This window comes from Papio anubis, chromosome 9, assembly GCF_008728515.1.
Source record: "Papio anubis isolate 15944 chromosome 9, Panubis1.0, whole genome shotgun sequence".
Classification (NCBI taxonomy): domain Eukaryota; kingdom Metazoa; phylum Chordata; class Mammalia; order Primates; family Cercopithecidae; genus Papio; species Papio anubis.
Genome location: NC_044984.1, coordinates 106,625,253 through 106,645,376, shown reverse-complemented (window position 1 = coordinate 106,645,376; position 20,124 = coordinate 106,625,253). Strand labels below are relative to the sequence as shown.

Sequence of the window (20,124 nt, the reverse complement as noted above, 5' to 3'; positions counted from 1 at the left end):
TATATTTTCCTCCCAGAGTGGCATCCTTTTAATTGTTATAGTTTGGGCATTCTGCTTTTTATTTAATGTCTTAGACTTTTCCCATATGAACTGAGTGAATGTGTTCTCTAAGTTTCTACAGCCTACAACAAACTTTTTTTTATAATTAAGAAAAAATTCTAAACAGTCAAAGATGGTATAAATACTAGCTTTTTTTTCTTTTTTCTTTTTTCTTTTTTTGAACGAGATCTATTTTGGGAAGGCATCATTTCCTTATTCAATTTGTTCTAAACAGCCTCTCTATGGGAAAGGGAGCTTTGAAATGAGTGTAGAGTAAAATCATTGTGTGCTAGGGATTGAGAGCTTGGCTTTAGTGCTCTCGTAAGCACTCTGCCATGGCACTTGCTATCTTACACTGCAGTTACCTGCTTTTCTGTCAAACTTCACTGACCATGCACACCTTTAGGTATGGACCCTGTCCTACTCATCTGTATATCCCTAGAACATAACACAGTACCTGACATTTGACTGATAATAACAACAATGATGGTAACTACCATTCCTCAGTATCTCCTATTTGCTAGGCCCTGGCCTAGGCAATTTACCTACTCTTCCTCTTCCTACCTGCGAGGCATTACTATGTAGGTTTATCTTACAGATAAGGCAACTGAGTCTAGGCACCTAGTAAGCATTCAGTAAATGTTTATTGTTGAGTGAAAGAATACAGCTCAGAGAGGTTAAGTAACTTGCCTAAGGCCATACAGCCAATAGTAGCAGCACCAGAACTTGAACCTTTGGTTCTCTGCCCAGGAGTTTGAACTCTTTACACTGCAACTTTCTGCCTTTCAAACAAAGTTGGATTAAATGATGAGAGGTGGCATCTGTGGAGTGCTCAGAGAGTAGTCATATCTAGAAATTAAGTGTAATGTTACATTTCTTCTTGTCACTCAACTGCCTGTCCTAAAGAACAGGGACTGAGTCTTGTTCACCACTGTCATCTCCAGAGCACAATAGTAGGTGCTCAATAATTGTTGGATGAATAAAATGAACAAATTAACAAATAGATGCCCAATTAACCTAATTTCTTGTCACAAGTACAGTCAGATGAGAATGTCTCATACTCATTTGAAATAGAAGTTATAAGACTGGAAGTTAAACAGATGTTAAATCTCAGAACATGGTTTACATTTGAAGTAATTCCGGGTTCCTCAGTGTTGTTGCAGAAACTTTGACACTGTCCAGGAAAGCAGGGCTGTAGGTCACAAACTAGATATGTGCATTGGAATGGAGCACTTTGGGGATAACACAGGCCAATTAGTAGCTGTCAACTTTCTAGTCTTCCTGGCACTGTAGGTTCAAAGTATGGTTACATCAACTAAATGAGTTTTTACTTTTGAGCTAGACAAAACAGGTCTGGAAAAAAGTTCATGTGAAATCACTTGAGGGGTCAGAGATAGCCTTGGGAAAACTAGTGCCCCCTCCCAAAGTAATGGGGAATTGAACACTGTTCTTCTGTTCTCTGAAGGCATCTGACCTTCTCTAATTATTTTTATTTTGAGTTTCTCAGCTCTTCTATTTCTGGATTTTTTTTTTTTTAAACCTAGCCAGCAGGTTTTTGTGGTCCTAATGTTCCATCATTTTAAGTGCTTATCTTTGGCAGTAAAAATTAGTATGTAGCTACACATTTAACGTGAAATGATGCAAAGCTTATTCATTATGCTGAAACAGAAGAATGTTTAATATTAGAAACACGTGCCTTCATGTTTAATATACAGAATTGGTGTTTCTTTTTTCTTCCTGATGGACTTGGTGCATTTCAGTAAGCCCTTCTGTGCTAAGTTAGGATCTGTCATGGGCCTTTATATTTTTTACTTTGTTTCTCCTTCTCCCTCTTCTCAGCTTTTCCTCTTGGCTTTCTTTTGCTGTCTTTTTTTCCTTCTTTCCATATTCATTAAATAACTTTGAGTTAGGCTTTCCATTAGGTACTGCAGATATAGAGGTGAACAAGACACAGTTCTTGTCCTTTAAATAAAATTATCTTAAATTCATTTACTAAAGAAATTTCAGAAAGTACTGCTTCTCTAAAACTTTGTTTTTAATAAGTGTTAGATACAACACATATGCATAACAGATTCAAAGTGTTTAGTAAATACTTTTTCCTATTAAAAAATAATTTGAATTAATCCCAAGAACCTTTTCATCTGCATTGCCCATTGTATGAACTTTCATATTTTTGCTATGTAATTTGTGTATATTATTCTTAGAGATAAATATCCATTCTATTTTGACCAGAAAGCCTAGTGAATTCTCACCTTGGACATAATGGCATTCATGATGAGCTGATAGGATTAATCAGAATTTATATGTGGCTCTAATGGAGATTTCCTCCCTTTCATGACCAGGTGTGCCAGGTGGTGCCAATGCCAGCCAATCACCTCCCCATTGGCAGCACCATGAGCACTGTGCACCTGTCTTCAGATGGCACTTACTTCTATTGGATCTGGTCTCCTGCCAGCCTGAATGAGAAAACACCAAAGGGACATTCTGTCTTCATGGACATTTTTGAACTTGTGGTAAGTTTGAACTTTCTCGCTTGTGTCTTTGCAGAAACATTTCTGTTTGCTTTCTTTTTATATTGGTGTGCAAAGGGCCTAAGAACCTTGCAGCATGTATAGTGTGTTCAGTGTTTCCTTAAAATTGATTTTTCTCTTAGATGCCTTTGAAGGTTTCTTTGTTTGGAGTCATATGACGTAAGTAGAGCCAAACTTTCTGAAGGTTAATCTGGTGACTGGAGATAACATTATTTAATGTGTAGACAGCAGGGTATTTAAGTAGAAATGCTCACGGGCTGTTGGAAATGTGGGACAACATTAGAGTAGCAAGAATGGGTCACAGATAGAAATTGGGAGTCTCTGAGAGAGATAACAACATTGTGACATGTCATTTACCTTTTGGATATTAGCCAAATGCTCACTGAGAGCCAAGTGTGTTCTATCTAGTTGGTGGGAGTACAGAGATGGACAGGGTAGGCAGGGTTCTTGCCCAAATGTGATGTGTATTCAGGCCCCAGAGTTGGGTGGGTTGGGGTGATGGTGGTGGAGAGACATAAAGATTAACCATAAACAAGTGAGCAAATAAATGCACAAGATAATCCTAGTTAGTGAAGGAAAAGTAGTCGTGTACCACATGAAGAGGCTGGGGAGTAGGTGAGGGAAGAACATTTCAGGAAGAGGAGACCACACATGCAAAGTGTCTGTGGCAGGAGCCAGCATGTTTTAGGGAGAAAAAGTGGGCCAGAGTGGCTGGAATGCAGAGAGAAGAGGAGGGCTTGGGGTAAGGAGCAGCTGGTAGCCACGGCACTTTAGATCCACACCATCCTGCACAGTGGCCGCTAGCCATACGTTGCCATTTAAATTTCACTTGAAATTTAATAAAATTAAAACTGGAGTGGCTTAGCTCTATTAGCCACAGTTCAAGTGCTCAGCAGCCATATGGCTAGTGGCTTCTTCGTTAAACAGCAAAGACATAGACCATTTCCATCATGAAGAATGTTCTATTGGACAGAGCTGGTCTAGGTAGTATTTGTAGAGACTTACAAAAGAACAAATTGCCCCAAGCCAGGTCTGTGACGAAACTTTTTTTCATGAGATAATTTACAGTCTCCTTTTGGGAAGAAATTAGCATTCCTTTAAAAAAAAAAAAAACCAAAGCAATTTTCTAATAAATTATAACAGGATTAAAACATGTTCTGGGAAACCAGTCATCCAACCCAACAGCAGACTATCAGTCAGGAGTCTTGTAACCTTTAACTGTGCATGTTCTTTTCCTAGTGAATCTCACAGTGTCCTCTAACCATTATCTTATAAAATGTCCCTGCCAGAGAGAATCTTTGAATTGGTCTGCTAGAGATTGAACATGTGTTCGTAATTGTCAGAAAAGCTTTTTTTTTTTTTTTCAAATTGGTTTTTAAACAGACTTACCAGCTGTTTAAGGAATTTTCATTTAGGTCTTGGCTGAGCACAGTGGCTCATGCCTGTAATCCCAGTGCTTGGGAGGCTGAGATGGAAGGATCTCTTGAGCCCAGGAGTTTTAAAAAGGGAGCTGGAACTTAAAGTGGCAGTGTTTGTCTGAGATGACGGTGCTCTGGTACACCTCATCCTCCCACCTCAGCCTCCCAAGTAGCTGGAACTTAGCTGTGCATGACCACACCCAGCTAATTTTTGTGTTTTTTTGTAGAGACAGGGTTTCACCATGTTGCTTGGGCTGGCTTCAAACTCCTGAGCTCAAGTGATCAGCATGCCTCCGCCTCCCAAAGTGCTAGGATAACAGGCCTGAGCCACCACACCTGGCCTCCCTCTTTTTTTCTGATTCCACCTAGCATATTGATTTCCTTTGTTTTAGTTTTTCTTTTAGTTATCTTTGTAATTTACAGTTAAACCTTTATTTCTTGTTCATGAACTCTAGGCAGTATCTCTTATCCCCCACTTTAGAAGATAAGATGGAGAGTGTAGTGTCCTTTCTCATACTTCTTTGTGGAGAAAGCCAAGTATACATTTAGGGGAATACCAGAGGAAGAGAGATGACTCACCCCACCAACCTTAGAGCATCTTAACAACTGGGAGATCAGATGTGGTGCAGAGCCATTGTGAGACAAGGTGGTAGAAAGAGTTTACATAAGGGCCTGCAGGCCCCCTTCCTGTTCACACATTTGCATTCAGATGCTGGCTGTCCAGGCCCAAGACTTAGTTATTTTCTGAAGAAACTGAATGACCCTGTTTGAAAAAAGACCTCTCATACTGATGTTGGGGTCATCTAAGGGAAAAGACTTGCCTCTCTGGTGAATCACCCACAAGTGATGTCTTCCAGTAAGCAAGCCTCAACCCTGTCCACAGAATTCCTGATTAGTGCTGAACTGTTAAAAAAAAGAGCAGACAAAATAAAAACCCAAACAAACAAAATTCCAAACTTTGGAGAGGTATGTGTGTGGAGGGGAGGCAAATGGGTTAAAAAAAATAGTGCTAATGATTGAAGCCAGGGGTTCAGCACATAGGAAGCTCATTATTCTATTATTTCTTCTTTTGTGTATATTGAAAATTTTCCCTAATAAAAAGTTTTAAAATTAAACAAAAAGAGCAGACTACCAAGGATTACTAGAAAAGTGAGGAAAGCTTCTAATATGAAGGTTAAAAATGAGAAAAAGTTAAAAAACAGCTAACTGGTCTCCCGCCGCCCAAGATGCTGAAAGGAAAGAAGGCCAAGGGGGGGAAGGTGGCTCTGGCCCCTGCTGTTGTGAAGAAGCGGGAGGCCAAGAAAGTGGTGAATTTTGAAAAAAGGCCTAAGAATTTTGGCATTGGACAGGACATTCAGCCCAAAAGAGACCTCACCTACTTTGTGAAATGGCCTGCTATGTCAGGTTGCAGCGGCAGAGAGCCATCCTCTATAAGCAGCTGAAAGTGCCTCCTGCGATTAACCAGTTCACCCAGACCCTGAACCGCCAAACAGCTACTCAGCTGCTTAAGCTGGCCCACAAGTACAGACCAGAGACAAAGCAAGAGAAGAAGCAGAGGCTGTTGGCCCAGGCTGAGAAGAGAGCTGTTGGCAAAGGGGACATCCCCACTAAGAGACCACCTGCCACCTTGGTAGAGAACAAGAAAGCTCAGCTGGTGGTGATTGCACACAACGTGGATTCCTTTGAGCTGGTTGTCTTCTTGCCTGCCCTGTGTTGTAAAATGGGGTCCCTTACTGCATTATCAAGGGGAAGGGAAGACTGGGCCGTCTAGTCCACAGGAAGACCTATACCACTGTCGCCTTCACACAGGTGAACTTGGAAGACAAAGGAGCTTTGGCTAAGCTGGTGGAAGCTATCAGGACCAATGACAACGGCAGATACAATGAGATCTGCTGTCACTGGGGAGGCAGTATCTTGGGTCCCAAGTCTGTGGCTTGCATTGCCAAGCTTGAAAAGGCAAAGGCTAAAGAACTTGCCACTAAACTGGGTTAAACGCATACTGTTGAGTTTTCTGTATATAAAATTAAAATAATACAAATTTTCCTTAAGAAAAAAAAAAAAAACCAGCTAGCTGAAGAAATAGAGTAAAACTTCACATAAGCACTAATTGCTCTGTGAGATATGTGAAGATATTGCATTCATATTATAAAACAGGAAAGGATGCCTCAAAAAGGAATTATCAGGGAATGAGAAAATTAAAACTATGATTATCCAAATTTGAAAATTAGTAAAAGAGTTAAGAAATATTTGAGAAAGGACAAGTAGATAAAGAACAGTAAATATGAGAGAAAAGATAAAAGGTGTGTGGAGCCATCCATCTAAAGTCTTGCTAATAGGAGTTCCAAAAAGAACAGAAAATAAAGAGGATGACATGATCAAGAAATAATATAGGCGGGAGTCTGGGTGCGGTGGCTCACACCTGTAATCCCAACACTTTGGGAGGCTGAGGTGGGCAGATCACGAGGTCGGGAGTTCGAGACCAGCCTGGCCAACATGGTGAAACCCTGACCCTACTAAAAATACAAAAATTAGCTGGGCATGGTAGTGGACACCTGTAAAGTCCAGCTACTAGGAGACTGAGGCAGGAGAATAGTTTGAACCTGGGAGGCTCCCCCAAGGCAGAGCTGAGATCGTGCCATTGCACTCCAGCCTGGGCAACAGGGCGAGACTCCATCTCAAAAAAAAGAAGTAATACAGGCTGGGTACAATAGTTCATGCCTATAATGCTAGTAGGGCCAAGAAGTTCAAGACCAGCCTGAGCAACATAGTGGGATGCTACCTCTACACATTTTTTTTTAGATTATTCAGGCATGATGGCACACTACTGTAGTTGTAGCTACTCGGGAGGCTGAGGCGGGAGGATTGCTTGAGCCCTGGAGGTCAAGACTGCAGTGAGCTGTGATTGCACCGCTGCATTCCAGCCTGAGTGACAGAGTGAGAACCTGTCTCAGAAAGAAAAAAAAAAAAAAAAGAAACAATACAGGAAAGATTTCAGACCGAAGGATGTTGGCATCTGGATTAAAAGGTATCTGACACAGTGAATGCAAAATGCCCACACCATCATGAAATTGCAGATTACCAAGCATAAAAGAGGATTCTAAAGCTTCCAGAAATTAAAAATATATATATACACAAATGTTGAGCAATTCGAAAAGCACCAGGCTGTCCAGTAGCATTCCTGGATGCAAAAATGGAGCAGTACTTTCAAAATTCTGAGGGAAATTGTTTTTGTTTGTTTGTTTCTTTTCTTTTTTTTTTTTTTTTTTGAGATGGAATATTCCTGTGTCACTCAGGCTGGAGTGCAATGGCATGATCTTGGCTCATTGCAACCTCCACCTCCCAGGCTGAAGTAATTCTCCAGCTTCAGCCTCCCTAGTAGCTGGGACTACAGGCCATCATGCCCAGCTAATTTTTGTATTTTTAGCAGAGATGGGGTTTCACCATGTTGGCCAGCCTGGTCTCAAACTCCTGACCTCAAGTGATCCACCCCCTTGGCCTCCCAAAGTGCTGGAATTACAGGCGTGAGCCACTGTGCCTGGCGTTGGATCTTCCTTTTTAATGTTCAGCGTCCCCTGCCTCCTGCCAGAAATTATTTTTCAACCTAGAAGTACATATTCAACCAACGTGTCAATCAACTATGAAGACAACATACAGATATATTTAGACATATAGTTATATAATCAAAAGCTGATACCTGCCTTGTAGAACAATTAAAAAACAATCCCTGCCTGTGGTGTGAAATAAAAAGTTGGGGAGGAGGGAACCTGCTCTAGATTAAAATAACAATTTCTGAATAATTTTCAGAGTCTGAATAAAACAAACCAATTAAAAAAATCTTTTTGGAGATAATTTGAATATGAAAGTATTAGGAATATTAGATGAAACCAAGGGGCTTAGTCTTAGTTTACTTTGTTTGTTTGTTTGTTTGTTTTTTGAGACAGAGTCTCTCTGTCACCCAGCCTGGAGTGCAGTGGCTAGATCTCGGCTCACTGCAGCCTCAGACACCTGGGCTCAAGTGAACCTCCTACCTCAGCCTCCCAAGTAGCTGGGACTACAGGCACATGCCACTGTGCCTGGCTAATTTTGGCATTTTTTGTAGAGATGGTGGTGGGAGGTTTCTCCATGTTGTCCAGGCTAGTGTTGAACTCTGGGCTTATTGGATCCTCCTGCCTCAGTCTCCCAAAGTGTTAGGATTACAGATGTGAGGTTCCTGCATCTGAACTTAGTCTAATTTTTAAGTATGATGGTGAAATATATAAGAAAATGTCTATATTTTTAGAGATGCTTAGTGAAGTATTCAGAATATTCAGAAATGAAATTGCGTGATGTCTGGGATACGCCTTAAAATAGTTGACCAAAAAAAAAAAAAAATAGGAGGATAGGTTAAACAGCTGTGGCAATAGTTGAATCTGAATCATGCGTACATGGAGGTTCATTGTACTATTCTTTTTTTTACATAAGTTTGAAGTTTTTCATCATTAAAAAACTTTTTAAGTGTCACCCAGCCACTAATTTAGCAACTTTCCTAAAATGTTAACTTGGGAAGCTAAACATAGATATCTGGCTTGCTGCCTATGGTGCTTTCACAGAATGGAACACTGTGTAGCCATTAAAAGTATACAGCAGCCGGGCATGGTTGTCATGCCTGTAACCCCAGCACTTTTTTTTTTTTTTTGAGATGGAGTCTTGCTGTGTCACCCAGGCTGGAGTGCAGTGGCACTGTCTCAGCTCATTGCAACCACCACCTCCCAGGTTCAAGTGATTCTCCTACCTCAGCCTCCCAAGTAGCTGGGATTACAGGCGCCTGCCACCACACTGGCTATTTTTGTATTTTTAGTAGAGACAGTTTCACCATGTTGTCCAGGCTGGTCTTGAACTCCTGATCCCAGGTGATCCACCCGGCTCGACCTCCCAAAGTCCTGGGGTTACAGGCATAACTCACCACACCTGGCCAATCCAAGCACATTGGGAGGCTCGAGGTGGGAGGATCGCTTGAGTCTGGGATTTTGAGACCAGCCTGGGCAACATGCAACATAGTGAGACCTCATCTCTTAAGAAAAAAAAAAAAATTAATATAATTTTTTAAAAATTAAAAAAAGTACGAGGCAGATCTACCTAGAATGAAGTAGATTAATTTCCATGAGATATTGTTTAGTACAGAAAGCTAGGCTCAGAACACTGTGTGTATTCACTACCTGCTGTGTAATAAAAGTGTCTAGGGGACAGAATGTTTCTGCAATTGTCTTTCTTCTGTGTTAACAACTTTTCCTCTCTCAGTGGATTGTCCACCACAGCATACAGATATGTTAGAGTATATCCCATCTTGAGAAAACAAAGCCAACTCTCCTGATTCCTGCCTACCTCCAGGCACTCTATTTTTTTGGCTCCCCATTATAGTGAAACTCTTGAAATCATTTATTTTCATTGTCATTGCCTCCTCTCCTTCCATTTTCTCTTGAACCCATCGCTCTTGATGCATCCTCATCATGCCACCAAACAGTTCTCTGAAGTTCACCAGTGGCTCCCACATTGCTGAATTCAGTGGTCCACTATTATTTGACATGGTTCATCACTTCTCCATTCTTGAAACTGTTTTCGCTCAGCTGTGGACACCCCATGATACTTCTACTTGCTGATTGTTCCTTCTGAGTCTTATTTGTAGGACCTCTTCTCTCGCTCTGTCTGCTTCTGTCAACTGTCTTAACTTCTTAGTTGATCTCCTCTTGTTTTGTGGCCTCAAACACCCGTATATGTTGATGATGCTCAAATTTTCTTCTCAGCCAAAACCTGCTACCAAAACTCTAGGTGCATATTGATGTGGCTGTTTGCTTGCATGTGCACAGAATATTAGACTTCCCCAGTTGGAAATCTGATGGTCACCTCAAGCTAAATATGCCCCCAGCTAAACTCCTGAGGTTAGCTCAGATTTCCTCCTTCCAAAATCTTTCCCATTTCAGATAATAGCATGTGTCTTTCCAGTGCTCGCCAGAGACCTTTGGTGTCACTCTGGACTCTGCCTTCTCCCCCTACCCCTGCCAAATTCCATATCTAGTCAGCAAATACTGTCTACTCTATCTTCAAAATGTATCCCATCCCATTACTTCTATAGAGGTGCTGAATGATTGGGCCCCCATTGCACCTACACTCTCTTTACTGCCATCCACTGCACCTACCACCTGTTGCACCTACACCCTCTGCACCTACATCCACTGCACCTACACCTTCTGCACTTCCCACTTGCTGCACTTATACCCTCTGCACCTACATCCACTGCACCTACACCCTCTGCATCTACATCACTCTGGCCCCCTACACCCTCTCCCCACCTCTACACCCTCTGCACCTACATCTATAGCACCTACACCCTTTGCACCTACATCCATACACCTACACCCTCTGCACCTACACCATCTGCACCTATATCCACTGCACCTACACCTTCTGCACCTACACCATCTGCACCTACATCCACTGCACCTACACCTTCTGCACCTACATCCACTGCACCTACACCCTCTGCACCTACACCATCTGTACCTACATCCACTGCACCTACACCCTCTGCACCTACACCATCTGCACCTACATCCACTGCACCTACACCTTCTACACCTACATCCACTGCACCTACACCCTCTGCACCTACACCATCTGCACCTACATCCACTGCATCTATACCCTCTGCACCTACATCCACTGCACCTACACCCTCTGCAGTTACCACTTGCTGCACCTACACCCTGCACCTATACCGTCTCCATCTACACCATCTGCACCTACATCCACTGCACCCATACCCTCTGCACCTACACCATCTGCACCTACATCCACTGCACCCATACCCTCTGCACCTACATCCACTGCACCTACACCCTCTGCAGTTACCACTTGCTGCACCTACACCCTCTGCACCTGCACCGTCTGCATCTACACCATCTGCACCTACATGCACTGCACCCATACCCTCTGCACCTACACCATCTATCTGCACCTATATCCACTGCACCTACACCCTCTGCAGTTACCACTTGCTGCACCTACACCCTCTGCACCTACACCGTCTGCATCTACACCATCTGCACCTACATCCACTGCACCCATATCCTGCACTCCACACCCGCACCTACATCCACCGCAACTCACACCTCTGCACCCATCCACTGCACTCCACACCATCTGCACCTACATCCACTGCACCTACACCCTCTGCAACCTACACTTTCTGCACCTACATCCATTGCACCTACACCCCCTCTTTTTCTGCACCTATACCGTCTGCACCTATACCATCTGCACCTACATCCACTGTACCCACACCTCTGCACCTACACCCTCTGCACCTACATCCACTGCACCTATACCCTCTGCACCTACATCCACTGCACCTACACCCTCTGCACTTACCACTTGCTGCACCTACACCCACTGCACCTACATCCACTGTACCTACACCCTCTGCACCTACATCCAATGCACCTACATTCACTGCACCTACATCTACTGCACCTACACCCTCTGCACCTACCACCTGCTGCACGTACACCCTCTGCACCTACCATACCTTCTTGTTCATGCCACTTAGCCATGCTTCCTCCATGTTACTCACACACACCAAGTATGTTCCCCCTCTGTCCCCTTGTGCTGGAATATTGGACTATAGATAACCACTTGGCTGTTTCTCTCACTTTTTAAATATCTCTGCTCAAATATCACCTTATCAGGCCAGGCACAGTGGCTCACACCTGTAATCCCAGCACTTTGGGAGGCCAAGGTGGGAGGATAGCTTGAGGCCAAGGATTTGAGACCAGTCTAGGCAACAGAGTGAGACCACATCACTACAAATATTTATATATATATATATATATATATATATATATTTTAGTTTAATGGTGCACATCCGTAGTCCCAGCTATTTGGAGAGCTAAGGTGGGAGGATTGCTTGAGCCCAGGAGTTTAAGGCTGCAGAGAAGTACAGTCACACCACTGCACACAGCCTGGGCAGTGGAGTGAGACAGACCCTGTCTCAAAAAAAAAGAAAAAGAGGGCCGGGTACAGTGGCTCATGCCTATAATCTCAGCATTTTGGGAGGCTAAAACAGGAAGATCACTTGAAGCCAGGAGTTCAAGACCAGCCTGGGCAACAAAGTGAGGCCCTGTCTCTATTTAAAAAAATAGAAAATTACCATTAGCCAGTTGCTGAGGTAGAAGGATCACTTCAGTCACTTCAGTCCAGGAGTCCAAGGCTGTAGTGAGCTAGGATTACACCACTGCATTCCAGCCTGGGTAACAAAGCAAGACCCTATCTCTCAAAAAAAAAAAAATCACCTTACCAGAAAGACTTTTCTGTACGAAATATTTCATGTAAAACAAAAGACCATTCTATATGAAATATTTTGTATAAAATAAAATCCTCCCTATCCTCTTTGCCCTGCTTTAGTTTTCTTCTTACTACTCATTTATTTGCTTTTTTATTGACTGTCTCCCCTGCTTAGAATGTCAGCTCCAGCACCGAAGGGATTTTTGTTTCTCTCTCTCTCTCTTTTTTTTTTGAGACGGGATTTCGCTATGTTGCCCCAGCTAGCCTTGAACTCCTGGACTCAAGTAGTCCAGCCTGCCTTAGCTTCCCAAAGTGCTGTGGCTGTAGATATGAGCCACCGTGCCCTCCGGTGCTAGAATAGTACCCAGCACACAGTAGATGCTTATTAAATATTTGCTAAATGAATGAATGGATGAAACATCACAAGAGACTGGAGGCATTGGTTTCCCTGGGGAAGGGAACTGGTTGGGGCAAGACTTACTTGCCACCATTGATCTTTTCATGTGTTTTTAAAGTTTAACAATGGGCTCTTTAGAAAAATTAACTTTTAAAAAAGGAATTTTTTATAAAAAGGAGAACTTGTTTAACAGCATTGAATTCTGCTGGAGAAGTCAAGGTCAGACTGAAAGAGGCCTTTTGAATTATAATATGGAGGCCGTTGCAGTGCTAACAAGAGCTGTTTTGGGGAATAATAGGAGTGGCAACCAGATGGAATTGGTTGAGGGTAAGGTAGGGAGGATAAGATGGAGAACAATAGATCTTTCTCTCCAGGGGTTTGATGTGAAAACAGGAGAGAAATTGGAAGGGGATGATGGAATGGACTGTGGGAACATTGAAATATTTTAATCTCATCTTTAAAAATTTAAGTTATTGAATAGATTTTAAAAAGTCACCTGTTTCTAAATTCACAAATGATAGGGCTTAGCCATAGACTTCCTGTGATTTGCTGGGCCAAACCAGGCAAAAAACTTTATGAAATGATGCTTTAGATGAAATGTTTCATAGAGTTCTAGCCCTGAAATTCTCTACTGAGTTATGATTAATCTTGGTTTCTAAATAATATAGGTACTTGTCACATAGATGTGGCTAATAATAATTACTGGAAGGAATTAGATTTGCTGGGAATTATGATTTCACTCCGATACTTAGGTGTACTGATAAGTGCTCACTTCAGCAGCACAGACATCCAAATTGGAAAGATACAGAAAAGATTAGCATGGCCTATAAGAAAAGAAAAAAGAAGACCAGTCTGAGCAACAAAGTGAGACCTCATCTCTCCAAAAAATAAAAAAAAAATTAGCCAGGTGTGGTGGTGCACTATAGTCCCAGCTACTTAGGGGGCTGAGGCAGGGGGATTGCTTGAGCCCAGAAGGTCAAGACTGTAGTGAGCTATGACTGTGCCACTGCACTCCAGCCTGGGTGACAGAGTGAGACCCTGTCTCCCCAGCACCACAAAAAAAAAGAAAGAAAACTAAGTACTGATAACTTTCTCTTCAAGGTTGGTAATAGCTATGTTGTTTTAATTAAAAATATTTTTAACATGATATTCACAGTTATACAACTCAGAAGGTACAAAAGTCTGTCACCTACTCTGCTTCCTAGCCCAGTTTCCCTCCTCAGAGGCGAGTGAGGTTGGCATTTTCTTCTATATCCTTCCACAGACTGAGCACATACAAACAAATGCATGTATATATTTTGTTTTTCCTTTTCTGTTTTTTACACAAATAGTGATTTATTATACACATTCTTCTGTACCTTGCTCTATTATTGAAGTAAAATTCTACTTTAAAGCAAGATGGATGGATTGATTGATTTTGAGATAGAATCTTGTTCTGTCACCCAGGCTGGAGTACAGTGGCACGATCTCAGCTCACTGCAACCTCTGTCTCCCAGGTTCAATAAATCCTCCTGCCTCAGCCTCCCGAGTAGCTGAGATTACAGGCGCAAGCCACCACCACCACGCCCAGCTAATTTTTTTTTTTTTTGAGACGGAGTCTTGCTCTGTTGCCCAGGCTGGAGTGCAATGGTGCGATCTCGGCTCACCACAACCTCCGCCTCCCTGGTTCAAGTGATTCTCCTGCCTCAGCCTCCTGAGTAGCTGGGATTACAGGTGCCACCACCAAGCCCAGCTAATTTTTGTATTTTTAATAGAGACAGGATTTCACCATGTTGGTCAGGCTGGTCTCAAACTCCTGACCTCAAGTGATCCACCCACCCCAGCCTCCCAAAGTGCTGGGATTATAGGCATGAGCCACTGCGCCTGGCCCTCATTGGATATTTGAATTCCCTCAATAACATCCCTCATGAAAGATTTTTTTTATTTTTTTATTTTTTACACAGAGTTTCGCATTATTGCCCGGGCTGGAGTGCAATGGTGTGATCTTGGCTCACTGCAACCTCTGCCTCCTAGGTTCAAACAATTCTCCTGCCTCAGCCTCCCTAGTAGCTGGGATTACAGGTGCCCGCCACCACCCCTGGCTAATTTTTTGTGTTTTTAGTAGAGAAGGGGTTTCACTATGTTGGCCAGGCTGGTCTTAAACTCCTGACCTTGTGATCTGCCCACCTCGGTCTCCCAAAGTGCTGGGATTATAGTATAGGTGTGAGCCCCCGCGCCCGGCCAAAAGATTTTTTCCTGGCATTTTTATTTTGTGGCATGCTAGTGATCCTAATCCACTGTATACAAATGGAAGCTTCTCATCCAGCCTTACTGATGTGAGTTCTGGGCACTTCATGCAGTAGCCTCAAGTTTAAGTATCTATGTCTTCACATATTCATTCATCTCCTACATTACAAAGGGCCTTCTACATGCCAGGTAGTATCCTAGGAGCTGGTGATACAGTATAGAAAAGACAGTGAGATATCTGTCCTCATGGAGCTTACATTCTAGTGGAAGAGACAGAAGCACAGTTTCAAGCAGTGGTAACTATTAAAAAGGAAGATGAAGTAAAGCAATAAAAAAATGATTTAGTGTGTGTTTGGTATAGGACTATTCTAGGTAATGATCAGAGGAGCCTCTCTAAGGAGGTGGTATTTGCATTGACACCTGAATAAAATAAAGGAATGAGCCATGTAAAGATCTGGCAGAAGAACATTACAGACAGGAAATGGCATGTGCAGAGGCCCCTGAGATAGGCATGAGGTTGGCATGTTGAGGAAGAACAAGAAGTCTGTGTGTCTCAAGTGGAGTGACGAGAGTGCGTAAAGGCAGATGAAGTTGGAGAGGTAGCCAGGGCCATATCTTATAGGGCCTTGCAAAGTATTGGGATTTTATTCTAAGTGATATGGGAGACTCCTGGAAAGTGTTGAGCAGGAAGATGATGGGATCTTGTTTTAAAGGTTCATTGTAGGTTTGGGGTAAAGAATAAAGCCAGAAGAGATTTAAAGAGACAAACCAAATGTATATAATGTCTAGGTTGTATCTTGTTTGGTTCCTGAATCAAACAGACCAACTGCCAACTGTAAAAAGTATTTTTTTTCCTTTTTTTTTTTTTTTGAGATGGAGTGATGCTCTGTTGCCCAGGCTGGAGTGCAGTGGCGCAATCTCGGCTCACTGCAAGCTCAGCCTCCCGGGTTCACACCATTCTCCTGCTTCAGCCTCCCAAGTAGCTGGGACTACAGGCACCCACCACCACGCCTGGCTAATTTTTTGTATTTTTAGTAGAGACGGGGTTTCACTGTGTTAGCCAGGATGGTCTCGATTTCCTGACCTCGTGATCTGCCCACCTCACCCTCCCAAAGTGCTGCAGGCGTGAGCCACCATGCCCGGCTCTTTTTTCTTTTTTTTAAAGATGGGGTCTCACTATGTTGCCTAGGTTGTCCTTGAACTCCTGGGCTCAAGTGACCCTCCCACCTCAGCCTCCCAAAGTGCTAGGATTACAGACTTGAGCCACTGCACCTGGCCTGTAAAAAGTATTTTTGAGAAAATTGGGGAAATTGAATTATGGACTCAATATTAGATGATGTCAAGAATTATTGCTAATAATAAGTGTGATTACATTGTAGTTATTAAAGAAAATATCTATATTTTATAGTGATATACACTGAAATATGTGGGGGTGAAATGACAATGCCTGGGAGAGATGAAGCAAATATGTCAAAATCTTGATAACTGTTGTATCTAGAGTGGATATTACTTATTAGATAATATCTAATTACACTTAGATAATATCTAAGTGGATATTACTAGTTCTTTTTGTGTATATTTTAGTATTAAGAAAAATTTTGTAATGAAACATTTTTTAAAAGAATGCACCTTGCGAGAAGGGGGCAAGAATGGGATTAGTAGGAAGCTATTGCCACAGACCAGGTGAAAGATAATAATGTGTTGGACTGAAGGTGAAGTAATGATGGAGGTGGTAAAAAGTGAACAGATTCAGGATATATTCTTTTAAAAATTGGTGACAAATCCTTTTATTGATCCCAGTGGTATCATGCAGCATCCAAAACTATCTGTGATTTGTTTCTTTTTTTTGTTCTTTTTCTGAGATAGAATTTCGCTCTTGTTGCTCAGGCTGGAGTGCAATGGTGAGATCTTGGCTCACCACAGCCTCCACCTACCGGGTTCAAATGATTCCCCTGCCTCAGCCTCCTGAGTAGCTGGGACTACAGGCATGCACCACCATGCCCAGCTAATTTTTGTATTTTTAGTAGAGACAGGGTTTCACCATGTTGGTCAGGCTTGTCTCAAACTCCCGACTTCATGGGATCTGTCCTTCTCAGCCTCCCAAAATGTTATGATTACAAGTGTGAGCCACCGCGTCCGGCCTGATTTCTTTATTATATTTTATTATTATTATTATTATTTGAGACAGAGTGTTGCTCTTTTGCCCAGGCTAGAGTGGAGTGGTGTGATCACAGTTCACTGCAGCCTAGAACCTTGCAGGCTCAAGCGATCTTCTCACCTCTGCCTCCCTCACAGCTGGGACCACTGGCACCTGCCACCATGACCAGCTAATTAAAAAAATTATTTTCTAGAGCCTATGATTGATTGATTGATTGATTTTTTTTTTTTTTTTTGAGACTAGCTCTCACTCTGTCACTCAGGCTGGAGTGCAGTGGTGTGATGATGGCTTACTGTAGCCTCAGCCTCCTGGGCTCAAGTGTTCCTCTCACCTAGCCTCCCAAGTAGCCGGGACCACAGGCACACGCCACCTTGCTGGGCTAATTCTGGTGTTTTTTGTAGAGATGGGGTTTCACCATGTTGCTCAGGTTGGTCTCAAACTCCTGAGCTCAAGCAATCCACCAGCCTTGGCCTCTCAAAGTGCTGGGATTAAGGGCGTGAGCCACTGTGCCCGGCCTGATTTCTTTAAATGCTAGAACTTAAAACATTAACTGATTATCCCCTTAAAAAGAAAGAATAGGCCGGGTGTGGTGGCTTATGCCTATAATCCCAGCACTTTGGAAGGCCGAGGCGGGAGGATTACCTAAGGTCAGAAGTTCAAGACCAGCCTGGCCAACATGGTGAAACCCTGTCTCTACTAAAAATACAAAAATTAGCCAGGTGTGTTGGCACATGCCTGTATTCCCACCTACTCGGGAGGCTGAGGCAGGAGAACTGCTTGAGCCTGGGAGACGGAGGTTGCAGTGAGCCAAGATCATGCCACTGTACTCCATCCAGCCTGGCCGACAGAGCGAGACTGTCTCAAAAAACAAAAACAAAGCAAAAACAAAGAATAATGGTAGCTTTTCTTTTTTTTTTTTTTTTTTTTGAGACGGAGTCTCGCTCTGTCGCCCAGGCTGGAGTGCAGTGGCGCAATCTCGGCTCACTGCAAGCTCCGCCTCCCGGGTTCACGCCATTCTCCTGCCTCAGCCTCCCGAGTAGCTTTTCTTATTTATAGTTTTCTTTCTTCCCCCCACCAAGATTTCCAAGAGTAACCATAAATTAGTTTTATCATTAGGAAAAAAAACCTAAACATTAAAAAAATTCTTGGAACACCATCTGTATTCCTCCATAATGTTACTTTTTCCTAAAACAATCAGCTTAGTTTAATCTATTATACCAAATAGATCTCTTGGTACCTAAGACTCAGGGAAAACTAATGGATTGAAATGACTAACATCAGAGAGCAGAATCTAACTAGCCATGCTTACCTCTCAAAATGATATCTTGTTAACTAAGCATGGAATTAGATAACTAATTGTTATAAAAGGCAGACTATTGAAATATATTTAGGCCAGCCTGGGCAACATAGTGAGACCCCGTTTCTACAAAAAAAAATTTTTTAATTAGTCGGGTGTGGAGGTTCACACCTGTAGTCTCAGCTACTAAGTAGCATGAGGTGGGAGGATAATTTGAGCCCTGGAGGTCAAGGCTGCAGTGAGCCATGATCATGCCACTGCACTCCAGCTTGGGTGACACACCAAGATCCTGTCTCAAGAAGAAAAGAAAAAGAAGAGAAGAGAAGACATATATTTAGGAATATGATGTAACAAAATGGAATGTCGAGATTATCCTGCTTAACTAACAAACTATTATTAATATAAAATGACCTCTAACATTTGGATCACAGAATTTCTCTGACTTTTATGGTATCTCAGTTATCTACTTTTACTCAATGAACAATCCCCAAGCTAAGTAACTTCAAGCAACAGTGATTTATAGGTTGATGGGGCTCAGCTGGGTGGTTCTTCTGCTCTGCGTGGTGAAGCTGAAGTCACATCTGCAGCCTCATTCAACTGGGAGCTTAGCTTGGGCTGTGCCATTGAAGATGGCCTCTTATCCTCTAGGGCCTCTCTCCACTTGGCACCCAATATTCAGTAATCTATGCTGAAGCTCTTGACATCATGGAGGCTGGTTTTCAGGAAGGAGCTTTTCAAGAGGACAAGTGGGTATCAAGCCTCTGCTTGTATCATGCTTTCTTTTTTTTTTTCTTTTTTTGATATATTGTGTCTCTCTGTGGCCCAGGCTGGAGTGTAGTGGTGCTACTATCTTGTCTCACTCACTACAAATTCCCTGCTTTGGGCTCAAACATTCCTCCCACCTCAGCCCCCTGAGTAGCTGGGACTACAGGCTCATGCCACCATGCCCAGCTAATTTTTGTATTTTTTGTGTAGACTGAGTTTTGCCATGTTGCCCAGGCTGATCTTGAACTTTTAGGCTCAAGCAATCCACCTGCTTCAACTTCCCAAAGTGCTGGGATTACAGGCATGAGCCATCGCCCCCTGCTGCATCTTTTTTTTTTTTTTTTTTTTTTTTTTTTTGAGGCAGAGCCTTGCTCTGTCACCCAGGCTGGAGTGCAGTGGTGTGATCTCGGCTCGCTGCAGCCTTTGCCTCCTGGGTTCAAGTGGTTCTCCTGCCTTGGTAACTAGAATTGCAGGTGCAAACCACCATACCTGGCTAATTTTGTATTTTTAGTAGAGATGGGGTTTCACCATATTGGCCAGGCTGGTCTCAAACTCCTGGCCTCAAGTGATCCACCTGCTTCGGCCTCCCAAAGTGCTGGGATTATAGGCATGAGCCATCGTGCCTGGCCAGCAACTTGCTTTCTAATGTGGGGAAAAAAAAAAGGCATATGACCAAGTCCAGACTCAGTGTGGGACGGGGACTATACAAGGGCATAAATACAAGGATGCATCATTCATTAGGGGCCACCAATGTGACAGTCTACCCACATGGAGCAACAGGCGTTCTGAAACTCTAGACACAGAATTCTGGCCTTTAAGACTACAAAATAGCTGAGGCATGGAATCTTTCTGCCTGATTTGGCTACTTCTACTCTGGATGCATTCCTGCTTGAGAATCTTCTATAACTCTTTTTTTCTTTTTTTAGAGAATGGGGTCTCACTGTGGTCTCTAACTCCTGGGCTCAAGCTGTTCTCCT

The 20,124-nt window shown here is 42.8% G+C and overlaps 1 protein-coding gene, 1 long non-coding RNA gene and 1 pseudogene across 12 annotated transcripts in view; 2 read left to right on the top strand and 1 right to left on the bottom strand.

The window, feature by feature from the left end:
• The window catches only part of HECTD4 (HECT domain E3 ubiquitin protein ligase 4), a 232,906-nt gene that overhangs the window by 81,595 nt on the left and 131,187 nt on the right, over positions 1-20,124 (top strand). For all 11 annotated transcript variants that reach the window (XR_002515862.2, XM_021922968.2, XM_021922963.2 and 8 more), the window contains one exon: positions 2,382-2,552. Coding sequence is in view for 10 of the 11 variants with exons in the window: in XM_021922968.2 (XP_021778660.2) it covers positions 2,382-2,552 (171 nt within the window). In the remaining variant the exon portion in view is untranslated. The remainder of the gene's footprint in view (positions 1-2,381; positions 2,553-20,124) is intronic.
• On the top strand, positions 2,559-6,064 carry LOC101006456 (annotated as a pseudogene).
• LOC116268934 lies at positions 10,638-11,319 on the bottom strand. Its single transcript, XR_004176204.1, has 3 exons — positions 11,306-11,319; positions 10,995-11,092; positions 10,638-10,690 (listed from the first exon to the last, which is right to left on the bottom strand). It is a non-coding gene; the product is annotated as an uncharacterized LOC116268934 (long non-coding RNA).